The sequence below is a fragment of the Pleurodeles waltl genome, chromosome 9, assembly GCF_031143425.1.
Source record: "Pleurodeles waltl isolate 20211129_DDA chromosome 9, aPleWal1.hap1.20221129, whole genome shotgun sequence".
NCBI lineage: Eukaryota > Metazoa > Chordata > Amphibia > Caudata > Salamandridae > Pleurodeles > Pleurodeles waltl.
Window position 1 is genome coordinate 871829381 of NC_090448.1, and position 18538 is coordinate 871847918.

An 18538-nucleotide genomic window follows, 5' to 3' on the forward strand; every position below is an offset into this window, starting at 1 on the left:
TTCTAAATTTAGATAACTATTCTGTTATGAATATTTCTGTTGTCATTCATCTCTAGTGTGTTAAGAAAGAATGAAAATGAGGGTTGGATGTAATTTTCAGTTTTTGGTATGTTAGGGGATTGAGGAGGGAGAATGACGTATTTTTTTTTTTTTTTTGTATTATAATTTTTTAGGATAGATCCAAAAAGGCTACACATGATTTCCTAGTAAAGTGCACAGGAATGGGACAGCCTGTCGTGAGATTATTTTAACATTTACACAGGCACATTTAGTTCTGGACATGAGATCTGTGCCCTCTCACCTAGTTACGTTTCGCTTTTATTCCTTTTATTATTTTATCAAAGCTTTATTTTAGTGGATATGTTTTGCGTTCCATTATTAGTTGCCCATCCACGCAGAATTTATTAGTTTCTTCGCCCAACATTTTCATTCTGTGCTCAACACAATGCTGTATGTGATATTTACCAGGTATTGCCGGTCCAAAGAGTACATTCTCTACCCTACACAGAAAAATACGTGTTGTCATGTCAGGGCAGTTATTAGAATAACAGCTCTTATTATAAAACATTACACTGTCCACACCATCTTAAAGGGGATATTCCAGCCACCTTGTCATCTCATGCTGGACGTTGTTGCAGTTTCTGCTGAAAACCTTTGGTTCCTCCTCTTCTACTTGGGAGGACTCTCAGACTAACAGACCTCTTCTTAACCTTTGAACGCAGGTATGAGGGTTTTGATCCCTTCCCATGACCAGGAGGGCGATTAGGGCTACCACTGCTACTTGGTGTCATGTAGAAACTTAGTAGTGTAGGTAGGGATTTTAGACACACTATTGTGATATTTTGGTGGGACTCTTCTTGTGTTTCACTTTCCTGGTCGCTGCTGTAGTAACGCTGTTTTTCATTATCTTCATAGTCTCAATTCATGCCTTTTTATACAAAACGCAGTTGCTTCAATAAAAAGCTGTTGAACTAGGATTCTGCTTCTGTTTTGTCTTTGCATGTATGAGACGTGTATAACTGAGAGAAAGGAGTATCATATGTTCCAGCACGACTTCTTGAGGAGTCTGAGTGTCATGTGATACACTGCTACAAATCACTCTTACCTTTGATATTAGTGAGGTGCTGCTAGCTAGCCGGAAGGGTTAGGCTGACATCTGTCACACGGTGTGGGAGAAGGCTCAGTCCCCAATTCTTGGTGGTGCTGCCGCCCAAAATCCAGCAGTCTTGTTACTATAATGTGATCCTACAACAAGCCCTTGTAATAACAAAAGGAACAAAAACATGATTTGAGGTCCTGGTGACCAAGTGGAATTTACATTTTAAGGTCTGCTTTGATCTAACACTTGACGTTTGAATTGACAGCAGAGTTATGCATTGTGAACATTGTGTTGCATTTCAGTGAGCACATGGTAATGCAAGTGTAAGGAAATGCCTCCTTGGCATGGTTACCCCCTGACTTTTTGCCTTTGCTGATGCTATGTTTTGAATTGAAAGTGTGCTGAGGCCTGCTAACCAGGCCCCAGCACCAGTGTTCTTTCCCTAACCTGTACTTTTGATTCCACAATTGGCACACCCTGGCATCCAGGTAAGTCCCTTGTAACTGGTACCCCTGGTACCAAGGGCCCTGACGCCAGGGAAGGTCTCTAAGGGCTGCAGCATATCTTATGCCACCCTAGGGACCCCTCACTCAGCACAGACACACTGCTTGCCAGCTTGTGTGTGCTGGTGAGAACAAAACGAGTAAGTCGACATGGCACTCCCCTCAGGGTGCCATGCCAACCTCACACTGCCTATGCAGTATAGATAAGTCACCCCTCTAGTAGGCCTTACAGCCCTAAGGCAGGGTGCACTATACCATAGGTAAGGGCACCAGTGCATGAGCACTGTGCCCCTACAGTGTCTAAGCCAAACCTTAGACATTGTAAGTGCAGAGTAGCCATAAGAGTATATGGTCTGGGAGTCCAAGGGGACTATCTTACCTCTAAGGGGAACCCTTGGACTCTGTGCATACTATTTCTTACTTTGAAATAGTGCATACAGAGCCAACTTCCTACAGCAAGTCATGCAAAATAAGATGTTTTTGTTTAATTCTTTTCTTTAGCTGTGCTACACAATCAGCTGCCTAAAGCTTCCTACCACAGTCTTACATTGTCCCACCAATTTAATGCCACAATAGTTTTCAAACTGTGGGTGGGCCTCCAAGGAGGAAGGTGTTGTGCCACTGTATCAGGCTTATAAGGAGGCACACATCAAATTCTCTTTTCTTTTTTTTTTGTGAATATTTATACCAAACACAGTGGCCTGTAAAAAAAATATATATATATAATAATCTATTTACTAGTCACTTCAGCTCAGGACACCTTAGGGGCTGTCCTGACTGGCCAGTGACTCCTCCTTGTTATTCTCATTATCTCCTCCGGCCTTGCCGCCAAAAGTGGGGCCGTGGCCGGAGGGGGCGGGCAACTCCACTAGCTGGAGTGCCCTGCGGTGCTGGAACAAAGGGGGTAAGCCTTTGAGGCTCACCGCCAGGTATTACAGCTCCTGCCTGGGGGAGGTGATAGCATCTCCACCCAGTGCAGGCTTTGTTACTGGCCTCAGAGTGACAAAGGCACTCTCCCCATGGGGCCAGCAACATGTCTCGGTTGTGGCAGGCTGCTGGAACCAGTCAGCCTACACAGATAGTCGGTAAAGGTTTCAGGGGGCACCTCTAAGGTGCCCTCTGGGGTGTATTTCACAATAAAATACAGTCCTCATCTGATGTTTCTCAGGTCCAGGAGTAGGTGCCTGGAGTTGGCAAATTAATTGTAGCACAAGCAGGCAGATGGGGAAAGACCCTTGAGGATGCCTTAACCAATGGTGTAAATGTTCTCTGGTCTAACCCTATCCACTTAAGTTATTTTCAAGATGGCTGAAGTCTTGGGTACACTAAACTTGGGCTCTGGGGCATATGTTTGAAGTGTACTATGGTAATCCTCATGTTAAATACAGTTTAAGGGAGGTTCTTTACCCGCAACTACCTCGTACAGAAGTCCGAAAGAACAAAAGCTGGATTTGCCATTGCCTCACTGTAGATACAGACATTGTTTTGGCATCTTGTTTTGCTCCTTTATAGTGCTCCCCAAATGTTATATATAAACCCAGCAGACTTGTGAAATAGGTTTAGACACTGTAATGTCAGAAAGAGCCCTCCTGTGAATAAGCCTGTGTAGCTGGCGAAGTTTCAGCTAACATTTGCCTGTGATAGGGAAGGCCATTTTGAAGTGCGCCCCAAGCATCCTGTGAAACCCCCCCCACAAACCGGTCAGCAGAATTTGACACATCCCCTTTTGTTTTAAAAAAATAAATAAAATCCTCCGCCACCCTGGCTAGGCGGTGAGGGTCAGACAGGTCATCTCTGATCATTAAGATCAGCCTGCTGTTTGGACTCGCAGAAAACATGGCATTATTTAAACTTGACTCTAGACACTACGAATTGCACTTGATGAGCCTTTGCGCAATAATAATGAATCACATTTTGTGTATTGAGTGAAATAAAAGGGTCAGGCCTGGGACAAGCGATGATGCAAAGATGTGGATTAAAAAAACTAATGCATTCAACAGTGGTCGCTATAAGGCACTCTGACATTATTATTAGATTATGTTGGTAGTGCACAAAATCAGAAACATATAAAACTGTATAACGAAGAGGAGTTACACCTCCGAGGCTTCACTTCTCAAGTTATCATAACAGCCAACATCGAAGCACAGGTTGCTCAGCAGTTACACAGTACACATTTATATTGTTAACAGTGTATTACTGAAAAGTGGTGCATTTTCTTTTCGCACGTACCACCTTAGCACCAGGTGGCTTCTGCACATTTAAAGTATAATGAATGAACAAAGTGCGCTGCCCTGATCAGGCAATCACTTTTCGAAAGAACTAGCAAGAATTTACATAAAAATCACAATGTTCACTGAGGCAGCAAATCAGTTCTTTTGGTGCATTGATTTGTGTCTGTATTCTGAACAGGACATCAGATTTTTCCTGCACCTGTAATTCTCTATTTGCATATTTCAGACCCCTTTCAGGATATTGTAAAAATTAAACGCACACCCTCCCCCAGTGAGTGGCCCTGAGTAAGTTGCAGTTCCCAACAGGAGGGCTGTCTGAAGACATGGTCACGCCCCTGCTGTGGCCATCGTTGAACACAGGATGGGAGTGTCGCACAGTGGACACTCCCAGAAGACATTGAGGGAAAGCAGTTCATTGCTATAGAAACAGAATAGCAGGATAGGACCTACTACTCAACAAAGCAAAACCGGAATGTCTGTTGAAAACAAAGTTTTTACTGTAGAAAATCAAAATAATTTCATATCTATGGCTTATAGTGGCTCTCCCATTGCTTCCTGTGTAATTGGCATCGCGGGTAGGTGGTCGGTCAGCAGGGACGTTTTTTTTCCCCCCTTGCTAACATCAGGTATTTTTGCAAGAACTACAAAAATAAAAAAATATGTGATGTACAAAGTTTCATGCGTACAAGTTAGGAGTTTCCCGAATGCTTTGAATGGGGGTCTTATTTGTGTTGAACCAATCACAAGTTAAAAATACGCAAGGTTTTCATCTGATAAGCAGCACCCCATGATGGTGGGAGAGGAACGAGGCAAGCAGCCAAGGAGTGTGGGGGGGGGGCATATGACAGCAAAAAGAGGGTGACGGGGGACAGGATAAGTTAGAATGCGGAGTGTGGGCAGTGCAAATCAAAAATCTTGCAAGTGCTGTGGACAGATCAGCAGGGGGAAGAGTGGGAGGGGGCAAGAAATAGTACCTCAATCACAGTCCGAAGCAGCAGACATGCACTGATTAAGTTCTATTGATCTGGCTTGGTCCCTGCTCCACAGCCAGCACTGGAAGTGACGTTTTATATAAAATAAACAGTACTGTTGAGCCCTGTTTGGTTTTCCATTCTGTCCTCTGCTGGACTGTGGAATGTTGAGATTTGTGAGATCAACAGACTAGACAGCAGAAGTGAGGATGGCCTTAAAGGACAGTTGGGAAAGGCTGCTGTTTTCCGTTATGTTTGTTTTTTTATTCTCTTGTCTAGTTCAATAATTAACTGCTCCTGTCAAAAAAATCAATCAATAACATACTAATTATGACTCAACCTTCATTTTATTGTGAAAAAGTGTTCATATATGTTGGTCTCAGCAAATGCTTTTACAATAGCACTGTTGACAAAGGAGGGAGGCAATGGCTAAGAAAAAAGGAGGGTTGGTCTCTTTATCCCTGCTACTATTTCTAACAGGCAGTAGTGATTTGGAGAACCTTTATAGTTGCAGCATCTCTTACTTCAGTGACTAATGCATACCATCAGGAACCAGTGTGTACTGGTGCATGTTTTTGCATACATTGCCATGTTAAATCCAGACCTATTTGCTTTGCCAGTAGTTATTCCTAGATCCGAGGACTTACTCAGTGTTGATGCTGCCTTTGGCACGTGCTCTGACTTTTGCTATACGTGCTTACTCGAACACTAACAAATGCATTAGTTCAAAAAGTAGGCTTGGTAAAAAAAAAAAAATTATTGAGAAGTTAAACTGATTGGGGCCATTAACCGAGCTTTAAAGAGGTCAGCCATTAGATCAGAAAAATTTACTTTTGATATAGGTTCCTTTCTGAAGTTGTAATTTTCAGCATTTAACGTATGCGTTTTTGTTTTGATTGAAACCTTGACAATATCTTAAAACTCACCACACTGCACTCATTGTCTTTAAGTATGTTTGTCCCTCATGTTTGACCTCTTTCTAAAACTTTGTTGATCAAATTTGACTTTGCGTTTTTGTAGTGCTTTGCTGTTACTATTGCGCCCCAAAGTGGTAACGGTTTTGTGTGCCAGTGCTTGTATGGAGGAGAAGGATGTTGATTGGTTCATCCTTTGTGCGTGAGGGATTATTTAGAGCAGTGGTTCTTAGCCTTCTGTGAATGCCCCCCTGCCCTTCCTTAATCATGACTGTAACCTGGAACCCCACTGAATCATTATTGCCACTTTTCTAAATTTGATTGAGGCCTCATCATCCATATTAAATTTTGTTTGGTGTGCTTGCTCTGCTCCCATGAATCAATCTGAGGATACAAACTTAGCTTCAACATTCAGATTCTTTTATAATTACAGAAAGTGTTAACATTTCCAATTTTACATTTTTGCTTCTTTATTAATCTGTTAATATTTAATTTTCTAAGCAGTCCTGTGTAGACTTCAGACCCGCAGGAGTCCCTGCACCACACGCTAAGAACCACTGGTTAGTTTTGTTAAGAGTGTGTAGAAATGTAACAAAGAAGTTTGGGTTCATATGAAGTTCTTAAGTTGTCTTAGATGTGTTGTTCAAGGCAAAAGTGAACATTTTCTGATTTTATTTTTCAATGAGAGACTTCAGGAAAGTGGTATTTGGGAACTGTTACTCTCAATTGCAGTGTATTATTGCCCTAAAAATACATTCATATGTAAGAGTTTTTTTTCCCTTTCAGGTTCTCTTCTTTTGGAGTCCAAAATTAATGCCAACACTGCATACCAGAAGCAACAAGTAAGCATTTCAAGAATTCTGTGTCTTGTTTATTAATTCTTGCAGTAAATAAAGCCTATGGTTATCAAATGTTCACTTATTATTCACTGATGGATGGAGCAGTTGCTGATCCTATATTAGATAATTGAATGTTTTAATCAAACACTGACCAAGAACTGTGCCAGGTCTAGGAAGTGTTAAGTAACAGCTGGGACTCCACTCTATTCTGTTTTTGATAAAGGAGCCCAGTCGAACATTGTAGTGTAAAAATACACAGCTCTAGATACTGCTCCAATTTGCTGTATCCAAACCCTGGTTCTTGTTCTCTTTGTATGGCGAATATGACTGACTAGCAGAAGTCAATAAGCCTTGAACATTAAGGGCTCATGCTACTTTTACTTTGTGAAATAAAAGGTTCGCTAAAAGATTTTAAGAAATTTTATTTGCCAATATCAATTACTTGGTTGCACATATTTCTGAGTTGACAGAATAGTATTGTACAGCAGCAAAGGTGAGATCACTAAAAAGTATTTGTGTTTGAAAATGTATAGAGCATGTTAAACCCACAGATGTCAAAGCACTAGCACAGAGAAAGAACGACTACAAAGAGGAGCCCACACCTGCCCATCATGGAAGGGAGAAAAGCCAGGTTTTACACTGCTTGTGAAGAGCAGCATGGGAGGTTAGATTTGCAATGTGCGTAGGTTGTGTTCCAAAGCTTGGTGGTGATGACTCGAAATCAGCGCCATTCCCACTAGGCTTTTTGAAATCTAGGTATTATGACCTTCCTGAGCGTGGCCGACCTCAACTGTCGGGGGTATACCAGTGGAAGCCTGCTGCCAAGGGCAACAGCTCATGGCTGTGAAGAACAATGTGGACCAGACAGAGGGCTTTGAAGGTTACACGCTTCCTGATCGGCAGCCAATGCAGAGATCAAACTCCATCTCTGACCTGTAGAAGTTTAGGAATGTCCAGGACTAGTCGAGCTGCCTTATTCTGAATAGACTAAAGACTATTCAGCATGGCTTTTTCTATATTTAAATAAAGAGAATTGCAGAAGTCAAAGTGTAATGTTATAAGTGTGTTAACCGCAATTCTAACTTTGGCTGGTATATGAGGGAATATAATTTTTATGATAAAGAAACAGGAGCTCATAATCCTCTTGGCCTGAATATCAAAGGAAAGGAAGGTGTCAAAAATCACCCCTAAATTATTAACCTCCGTGACTGAAAGAGATAGGTGGCCCCCACAGTTCGTCCCATACTGACTTTTGCTCTCAAAAAATCAGTATCTGTCTTGTCTGGCGTTCAGCTTCAACTAATCCTTTCATCCAGCTGCTTGTACTAAATCATATAACATTTGAACCTTTAAACCACCTCCGGATTCATCTGATACAGAGACAATAACTTGAGTATAGTTTGTGTAAGAAAGTACTTGGAAGCGGAAGGACCTGATCAGCTTGGCTAATGGAGCAACATATACATTGTTTAATGTAGGGCAGAGAAAAGAGCCCTGCAGAACCCCGCAAGATCGACAGAAGGATTCAGCCCTGAAGTGCTCACAGCTCTGTGTGAGACCTGTTGGTAAGAAAGGAATCCAAAAGGGCTTGGGCGGTGTCCCTCAACCCCACCTAGTGTAATCTATGAACCAGGCGATAGGGGTGACACTGTGTCAAATGCCCCTGAAAGTTCCAGCAGTACCAAGATGGCAGAGCCTCCCTGACTGACCACAGATAGCGTCAGTAGCAGCCAGCAGAGCAGATTCTGTTCTGTGGCCACTCCGGAACCCATTCTGCAAAGGATCTAAGAGTTCCTGGGAGGTGATGAAATCCACCAGTTCCTTAATGAGAGATTTTTCAAATACAATTCTTGGTCACCACTTTGGTTGTAAAAGTTTTCAAGAAAGGCAGCAGTCTGATCCTGTGCAATCTGTAAGATTCTGGGAGAACACAGATCATTCGAAGAACCTGATTAATTGCAGCAGAAGCTTCTTTACCTTCATAAACGAAATAGGTGTGAAAGCAGGTAGGGTGGCCGTGGGAGTGGGACTAGTGGTCTCCGCATTTTTATCTGCAGAGGGCAAGTACTCGTCTTTATTAAAGCGGGGAATAATTTTCAAAATCCTGTCCCTTAAATAGGCTGCCGCGCTGTTACAGAAGCCTTTCAATGGCCTGCTGAGTCAGCAAAGTGAAAGGATTTTTAATTACTTTAAAATGCTCCTTAGGTGTATTGGTAACCAACCATCTTTTCGTGGAGAAATATGAGGAGTTAGCTGACAGGTTAGCATGTTTATTACTGCATCAGTTCCTTTTGTCGCTTCCTTCAATAGAAGGATTGAGCCTCCACTCCCGTTCTTGCATCCTACATAAATGTCTGAGCTCCTTCAAATACTCTGAGAACCAGGGGACAGATACTTTGGCTCTGGTCCCAGTCTTATTGGAGAGAGGGGCAATTTGAACAATGCCAGTCTCCACACAGATGTGCGGATTGTCTGCGGTATTTTCCAGTAGGAAACTGCCATTACAACGTGGTCATTACCATGCATGACTGTTACCACGAAGCCGTTACCACGCATAGGGCTTTGCCACGCATTACTTTACAATGAATTTCATTCTAAAGGCATGAATGGTAAAGGCATATCCATGGTAAAGGTTTTGCACAAAAGTACAGGTAAGTGTAAAGTGTTTTAAGAGTGTGTGTGTGTGTGTGTGAGGTGGGTATGGGTGGTAAAGGCTTTTATCAGAGTTTAGGGTGCATATTTGTTTTTGGATGGTAAGGGTGTTTTAAGTTGGGTATGGGCTTTTGGTTGGTAAGTGTTTTTTGGGTTGTAAGGGGTGTTTAGGGTGGCTATGGGTTTTAGGGTGGTAAGGGTATTTATTTTTAGGGGTTAGGGTAGGTATGGTTTTTGGGTGGCAGGTGAATTATTTTTTTGTAAGTTATATATATATTTAAATATATATGCGTGTGTGTGTGTATATATGTATATATATGTGTGTGTGTGTGTGTGTGTGTGTATATATATATATACCTTTACCAAGCATGCCTTTGAGTTTTTCATAGTAAAGGCATGTGTGGTAAAGACTTTTTTTTGTAAATAGATGCGTGGTAATGACTCATGCCTTGTAGTGACCACCTTGCAAAGGCATGCATGGTAAATGCATGCGTCGTTCCGTTTGACTACAGTTCTTTAAGGATTCACACAATACCATTTCTAGGTTACCAGGGGAAGTTTTCTTCCACCTCCTAAAAGTGGAGTTATTACTCTGCATGTGACCTCTGGCTTCTGTATGATAAAGGGAACCACTAGATGGTCAAACCAACACAGTTGGTAAGATCTCTGATCGCTAACACTCCATAATTAACAAAGATACCCTACAAGGTATTTCCTGCAGTACAAGTAGGTGAATTCACAAATAGTATTAAGTCAAATTCATCATAAGTTCCAGAAACCTAGCAGAGCCCATGCAATCATTGTCATGCAAATGAAGATTGAAGTCCCCCAAAATAGTGAATTTGTGGCTGGCAATATAGGGTTCCATTGCTAGGCCCCAGGCCTTGATGAGCCTAATGTGAGAGCCCCTCGGGCAATAGACCAAGAGCCCTGAAAATCTGGATTTTTTTAAATTTAATTCTGAAATATGCTATCTCTTAAATGTTGGGTGGGCCAAAGCACATGGGCTCCAGAGAGCAATAAATGAAGTTTCCAAACCATTATTGCCAGCCCTCCCACCTCCGCGAACAGGTCTATCTAACCTAGCAATAAAAAAGTCTGTCAGTAAAACCGCAACTAGATGGGGACCTGAATCTTCTCTCGCCTACGTTTCTCTATTAAACAGGCAGTCTAAATCCTGGGAAGGAATCAACTCATTGATTTCAGTGCTGTGCTCGACCATGGACACTACATTAATAGATGCACATGAGATCTCCTCAAGCACGGGGGTTCCTTGACCCCTACATCATTCCTTAGTGTTCAGTGTGAAGGTACCTTCATCCAGCACTAACCCAGTGTGGCAGTTGCAGTGCGAGCAGACCCAGCAGAGTCAGGGTAGGGTTAAAAATGTCTCGCCCTCCCCTCCCAATTTTAGGATCCCAACCCATGAGTTTAGTGTGTGACTTTTGATGGTGCTCGTCCTTAAAGTTAACATGGGCAGCATGTATGGACCCTGGTGCCGCCCAGGCACACATGGGCTTGCCGTTGGCGTGTCTGCATATTGGAGCTCCCTTTATCCCCTACAATACACATCGTGTGATCGGTAAAGTGCTCCCCAACTTTTTGCTGTGGCACAAAAAATATGACTGAAAGAAAGAGGCAAAGGCATCACTGGGGGCACTGACATGCACTTCAGCATAATGAAAGGGGCATGACGAGCCGAGCCAAGCACAAATCGTGTCAAAAAGTCCATATAGTGAATTCCAGAGTACCATTCAGCTCTTTACTAAAGAAATATGAAACATTTATAAAGGGAGAAGCCAGGAAAGGAACAAAAATGTTAATGTCAGGCACATGCCTTAAACGCACAGCTCCCTATTTGAAACATTATAGAGCAGGGCAGGGAGACTGTGAAATTATTAGACCAATGACTTCTACTTGTGTCAATTCTATTCTGCACTTGGCCGTTGATACCAGATCATAGTCGTAGTGGGTGAAGTCAATAGTAGCCACACCACCCTCCAGTAAGGAAGAGAAACAATCATCAGTACAGTGCATGCACACTTATTTAATGCTTTGGCCAATCTATTGTTAATGCAAGAGAGTATACGGAGAATAAATCCACTGCTTGACACTACTGTTGTGAATTACATGTTTTCCTGTTGACCTTTTAAGCGAATTTTCCAGGAATGATCAAACATATCCATCTGATCATTAATTTGGTAGGAAATTCTTATGAATAAAACATTGTGGAAATTTCACCAACTGTTCAACATTGGGTAGTATAATGGAAATCCAGTGTGGGTACTATCATTGAAGTCCAGTGTCTTAAAGTACTAACCTTTGCTCCTGTAACTGATGTTATCCTCGGTCTGTTGGACAGCCCAACCACATCAGTCTCATTGTTTATTAAGGACATGTGCCCTGATTGAGGGTTTTTTTGTGGGTGGGAGGAGGAGCAGTATGGGGAACCCACTTGTGATATACGTAGTTCTTACAGTAGACCAAGGCTTCAATTCAAAGAAATTACAATCCAGTATTCAATCCAAGTGCCAGAAGGAACTTAAAATAATGGTGTGTGTGCACTTCAGTGGTGAAGGGAGTTATTTCTTCTGTGGTGGTTTTAAATCCCTCTACAAGCCTCAGTCTACTTCCAGTGACTTTCATGGGCCTCTGGTTGTACTGTGCAGAGAGATTAAAAGCATCCCATAAATTCATTCATTGATACAAACTATTTATTTTATTTAATCTTTAAAGTTCATCCACAGATTACACTAAAATATCCATAACAATGAAATGTAAGTAAAACACATTAAAAAGTACTTGAATTGAGACAGTACCATAACAAGCTATAAAATGTAAATTCAATATATAAAAAAAAAACACAATTAGACCATGCAAACATATTACAGACAATTTATTAAAATATCAAAAAATAATTCCATTTACTTCAAGATATAACCTTAAAAAAACCTCATTAGGCGATAACAAACACAATGGAGGGTTTTAAAAATAAACTGCTTTTTGTGTTTTACAAAATCCTTTCCCATTATGGGATAAAAATATATATTTTTTGCTGCATTTAAAAAAACAAAAAAAAAAACAGACCTGGGCAAAAAAAAAGACTCAATCATTGTTTTTCATTGCTCCACAGTATTGGCACCATGGATGGTGGGATAGTCCCTCCTTTCTTGATCCAGAGTATTCATGGACAAACTTCAACTGAACAAAGGCAGGGGTCTTCAGTGGCACCTCTTTAGTCAGTGGTATTTGAAGAGTAAATGTAATATCCATGTGTGCTAGTTAATCAACTTTGTAGTCCAACAATGGAATACTGCAGACCCTAACTTGACTTTGTAGCTGGTTCTGTGTGAAGAGAGAAAATGGATACCGGCAATCAGGAGTAGACCTAAATAAGACTGGTCAAATATTAGGCTTATTACTTCTCCGAGACCAAACCTAGCTCCCACACTCCTCTAAAAATGTTGTGTGAGAAAGTCTAAATCTGTCAGTGCTCAAATCACACTTTTTTTTAAATTACATAGATCTAAAAAAAAATAAAAAATTATTGATATCTTTATTAAACTTGTTAATAATCTTACCTACGCAGTCTGAGGATGATAATGTTGTAGTGCTTAACTGTTACTTTTTTTTGTTTTTCAAATGCCATGTTCAGGTATTTTATTCCACTGTGTTTACAGACTATTGTTGGATTACTGACAAAAATGAATATACCTGTGTTCAGTAACAGATTTATAAGTACGGCAAGTAGTCCCCAGACTAATGATTGCCAGTTTGCAACTCCATAATCACTGGGTACTGCAATACTTTCATGAGGATGAGTCATTTTAAGGGTAGCCAATCAAAGCTGCCTCATTTAACGAAATAGATGAAAGGCAAACATTGTCAGTCACATTTTTTCTAGATTGTTGTTGTAGTTACCCAGTGTCAATTCCATCAAATAAACTTGTATGATTTCCTATAACCACATGCTGGACTCTCTAATTGGATTTGTCTAGCTACCTTAAACCTTAAGACTGCATTTGCTAAAATGATCAACAAATGCCAATAGAGGTTACCTCTAAGTTTTGATACTCAGACTGAACATCTAATTCCAAATTCATGTCTGGCTCAATATTTAAAATTGTATGACAGAACATACTCAAACATATAGTCACAACTGTTTATAAGTGATGTGCATGTTCTGAATTGCAACTTAATTACAAGCAGCTACTGTTCTTGGATGCTTAATGCAGTTCAAAAGGAGTAATGGTAAATTGTGAGGAAATGCTTTCTATGTGCAACATTACTTAAAAGCAAAAAGGGTTTAGGGTTATTATTCTTTTAAAGAGTAGCCAGAAAAAGGGGAGATCCGTGCCAACCATTGTTGAAACTTTAATATTAAGACCTTTTTCTGGTCCTGGAGAAATTGAATCCGGCTTAACCTACTTGGCCAGTAGTAGACCTGAAAGGTGGGATGTGCTGAAGCTTCTTGTAACATCATACCAGAGGCTCAAAAATCAAGCAGAAGAAATTGAACTAAGCAAAACAGCGTATGCAGCAGCATCATTTCCCCAAAATTAAAATAAACTATGATTGATCAAGGTAAAGTTTGGCTCCGAATTAGTTATTGTTTCCTGACCTTTTTGAGTGATGATTAAAATGAAAGATGTTCGTTTTTGTTTTTTATTTTTTAATTTTTTTAAATAGTTTCTGCCGAATATCTGATATTAAGTTTTACAAAATTCTCTCCTTCTTGGTTTTGTTGTTCTATCTACTTGGTCATGATCTGTCTTTCTACCTGTATAAGTGTCAATTATGTTAGTTTGTGCACAGGTTGCTGGTAGGCTGTTTCACTGCTGGGTAAAATTAACATGTTATAAGCATCAAGCTGGGTTTCTTCAGTGAGGAAAAATGTTATCCTACAGCCAGAGTTTTATCTAATTGCAGGAGTTTTGATGAAGTGGGCACATACTAAGGGTGGCATGGGAACGTTTTGGCATGTAGCTCTCCGAATGTGAAACCTCACCTTAAGCCCTATTTATAACAGTTCTATTGCTAGGATCTTTACATAAAGTATGCATAGTGCTGATAATTTTTTTTGGATATGAAAAGCTTTCCATGTCGTGCCATGGGTAATCCCACTGCACAAGATTAAATGCCTTTTTTATGGTTTAAATTAATTTTATTAAATTCATAATGTAGGAACAGTACAAGACACCCACCTACAACCACAGGCTGGTGGGGAACAGTTAACATAAGGGGGGGGGGGGTGGAAAGATAGAGAAAGGAGGGGTGCTTAGCCAATATCACTAAGGGACCCCGTACAATGTACCAAATCCAGTCGTGCAGGGTGTGTGGGACAGATCTAGATCTCATTAGTCAGTCTGATTGCGGGCACCCTGGGCTGTGTCAGTTAGACGTAGAAAGCACAGGTAGGAAGGGCAGGTTAGTTCTCAAAACTCATCCGACAGGTACTGAATGCATGGTCCCCAGGTTTTGTCAAAGAGGGGCAATGAGCCGGTCACTGCAGCTGTTGGCTTTTCCATGCCCATAATGGCCCATAGCCGGTGTAGCCAGTCGTTATGTGTGGGAACGTTTCGGTGCCCAAGTGGGAGAGAAGAGGCGATTTAGCAGCCCCCAACGCCAGGGTAATTGCTCTTCTCCTTAGGTCTGCTGAGTGGATATGTTTGAGGATTGGGAAGGCCCAGCAAAACGTGACTTGGAAAGCGCGGGATAGCTGTTATGCATGCCATCTATTGCATCAAGGACGGATTTCCAGAAAGAGGCTATCCCTGTGCATTGCCATAATATGTTAGTGAGTGTACCTCTTTCTCCACACCGGCCCCAACACTTGTCATCGCCGAGTGCTTTCCACTGGGCCACCCATGCGGGTGTGTAATACATGTAGTGTGCTATTTTGAAGATCATTTCTTTGGTACTCGTGACCTGTGCTGTAACCCGTGCACGGTGAAGGACATCCCGCCACTCCTGATCTGTAAAACTGTGCTCGCATTCCTTTTCCCATCTACGCCTTGCTGGTGTCTCGGAAAGTGTGGGCGATGAGATCAGGAACGAGTAAATGTCAGACGGGAGCCTCTTATCTGTATCTTTTGTCAATAGCCATTGCTCATATCTCGTGAGTGGTCGGCCCGCATGTGGACATATCTTGGTCGAGGTCACCCAGTGGTGGACGGCTACATATTGCCAATACGGAGAGGACGAAAGACCGTACCCCTCTTGGATGGTGGAGAAATCCAATACTCCATCTTTATCAAAGAGATAGCTGATCCGCTTACAATTTGCGTCCTGACAGGAAGGCTGGTTCGTCAAGGGCAGGAGGAAAGTCTGGGTTGCCAATGATCGGCGTTTGCGGGGACACCGGTATAGAAAGCCCCTTAGCAACTTGTACCCTGTCCCATGCTTTAGAGTGGTCTTCAGAATCTGTGAGACATATACCCCAGGAGGCCTGTATTTCCTTGGCAGACGGTGCACCTTCCAAAAATGGATCCCCGCCACCGCCTGGTCTATAAAGCACCAGTATTTCTCTGTCATAGGCCGCTGCCATTCTATCATGTAGCGCAGCTGTGCAGCTTGGTGATAACTCAATAGATTGGGAACACCCAGCCCACCTTCAGAGTAGGGCAGGTATGCCTGAGGCCTTGACATTCTAGCCCTCCTTCCGCCCCATATGAAATCCCAAATAAGTCGAGGAGAGTAGGTGGGGGCTGCAAAGGCAGGGTTTGCAGGAGGTAGAGTATCTTGGGCAGGAGTGTCATTTTTCAGCTGCAAGCTGTCCCAGCCATGAGAGACTGTGTGACTTCCATTTGGCCAGGTCGGAGTGGGCAGTGTCAAGGATCTGGTTATAGTTACTGTCTATTGTAGCTGCTATTGTGGGGAGGATTCGGAGGCCCAGATACGCGATCCCCTGTGCAGTCCACGGAACAGGGAAGGCAGCCTCCAGCGCGACCCTCTCAGCCTCCTGAGTGGTGAGATTCAATATAGAGGATTGAGAGAGATTGATTGTAAACCCTGATACATTGCCGAAGGCAGACAGCTCTGCCATGACACCAGGGAGAGAGGCCCGGGGCTGAGTCAAGTGGAGGAGCATTTTGTCTGCATAAAGGGCTATTTTATGCACTCTGCCACCAATTGGCACCCTGGAGATGCCTGGGTGCTGCCTTATACACTCAGCAAGAGGTTCTGTGTACATCGCGAATAGCAATGGCGAGAGGGGGCAACCCTGCCAGGTGACCCATTGGATGGGGAACTGCTGAGAAAGGCCGCCATTCCGCGCAACCACTGTTAGGTTTGTCATAGTTGCACCCTATCCACCCTCAGAATCTAGGGCCCAGTCCAGTCCTCTCTAAAACTGTGTGGAGGTATTGCCAGTGCACACTATCAAGTGCCTTCTCCGCATCAATGTAAAGGAGAAGTGCCGGGATTCTAGCTCGATGGACCTTGTCCAGTAAGTGGCATAGTCTCTTGATGTTGTCATTACAAGACCATTCAGGGATAAAGCCAGTCTGGTCTGGGTCTATCAAGTGCTGCATGTACGGATTCAGCAGACGTGCCAAGATACCTGTGAAGATTTTTCCATCTACGTTGAGCAGAGTAATGGGGTGGTAAGAAGAGCAGTATCGCTGGTCTTTCCCGGGTTTAGGAATGACTGTCACTACGTCCAATTGCATCGTGGGCGGGAGGGGAAAGGTCGGGCCCAGCACATTGTTGAGTCGGGCCAGAATTGGAGCCAGCTGTGTGCCCAGTGGTATGTAGAACTCTGCCCCAAAGCCGTCCTCACCCGGAGGCTTCTTCGGCTTCAGGCGATGTATAGCCGCCAGGACCTCCGTAGTCATAATGTCATTCTCTAAAGTGACGCTATCCCCGTGGGGGAGTCGTGCCACTGGTGCGGTATCAAGATATTCCTCTATTTCCATAGGGTCGACTTCCTCTGCGGAGTATAAGTCAGAGTAAAATCATTCGAATTGGTGGTGGATCAACTTGTCCTGGCAGGACAGGGTTTTGTTGAGCAGCCTTAGCTCCGCCACTCGACGCTCTGTGGCCTGTGTACGGAGTCTGTGTGCCAGCAGTCATCCTGCCTTATTTCCCCCGGTGTAAAACTTTAGTTTGGTGCGGAGTAGGGCGTATGCTGCTTTGTCCTCATCTAGCGCCCGTAACTGCTTTTGCTGAGTGGTGAGCTGTCTTCTCACTGCCAGGGACCCGGATTGTCTGTGTCTCCTCCAACGCTTGTATGTCCTCCTTTAACTGTTGACGCTTAGCATGGCGCAGGGCGTTCTGCCTTGCCGCTATCGCTATAAACTGGCCTCGAACGACTGCTTTGAGGGTCTCCCAAAGGGTTGCAATATTGGTTTCAGGAATGTTGTTCACTGCCAAGTGGCTAACAGTGTCTCTAATTTCCGTCAGCGTATCCTCATATGTTAACAGCCATGTGTTGAGGAGACGTTGTCGTCTGCATGGTTTATAGGCAGGTAACGTAAGTGAAAGCAAGAGTGGGGACTGTTCTGAGATTGAGGCCACCCAGATAGTCATGCTGGTAGATAAGGCAGTGACACATGGCGAGGTGAGGAAGAAGTCTATACGGGCAAATGTTTGTTATGCAGCAGAAAAGGAGTACTCATTGTCTGGATGGTATCGACGCCAAATGTCATTCAGTCCCCCCTCTGCCCCCGCCCCCCCTTAAACCGAGCCAGTCCCGGAAGCCCTGCATGAATGTGCCCGTCTGGCCATATCTCTGGGCAGACCTGTCCAATTGTGGATCCGGTGCTAAGTTAAAGTTTCCACCCACTACAAAATCCTCGTCGGGTGTCTCCAGGACCCTACCCAGTGTGTCTCTGAGAAAGCATTTGTGGTGTTCATTGGTCCGTATGTTAGTGATCTTCATATGGTGCCCCTGCATGTCAAACTGCAGTGAAAGGAGCCGGCCAGGGATCTCAGCCTGAACCCGGGTCACCCTCCCCAGAAATTTTGTGGCCAGCAGAATCGCCACGCCCGCCCGACGTCCAGGACCTGAGGAGTGAAACTGCCGGTCAAACCATTGTGACCTCATCTTTTTCCAGTCTTGTCAGAGTAAATGCGTCTCTTGCAATAAACAGATATGACATTGTAAGTCTCTAAGCCGTAACAGGAGAGCCTGTCTCTTCACTGGGGCGTTAAGGCCTTTCACGTTGAGACTAAATATGGTTATCATCTGACAACCGTAACATGACGCTGTGTTGCAGGATGTCCCAATGTGTTGGGTGTGTGATGAATTCCCCCTGCATATACCATAAAGAATGGGTAGGCAGCAAGCAGCTCCTCAGGGGTAGTGTGGGGGAATAGGGAATTGCAAA

The 18538-nt window shown here is 43.2% G+C and overlaps 1 protein-coding gene across 2 annotated transcripts in view; it reads left to right on the forward strand.

Annotated features, from left to right (window-relative positions):
* Positions 1–18538, forward strand: part of PPP4R3A (protein phosphatase 4 regulatory subunit 3A) — a 266563-nt gene that overhangs the window by 24830 nt on the left and 223195 nt on the right. For both annotated transcript variants that reach the window (XM_069208168.1, XM_069208169.1), the window contains exon 2: positions 6505–6560. In XM_069208168.1, coding sequence (XP_069064269.1) covers positions 6505–6560 — 56 coding nt within the window. The remainder of the gene's footprint in view (positions 1–6504; positions 6561–18538) is intronic.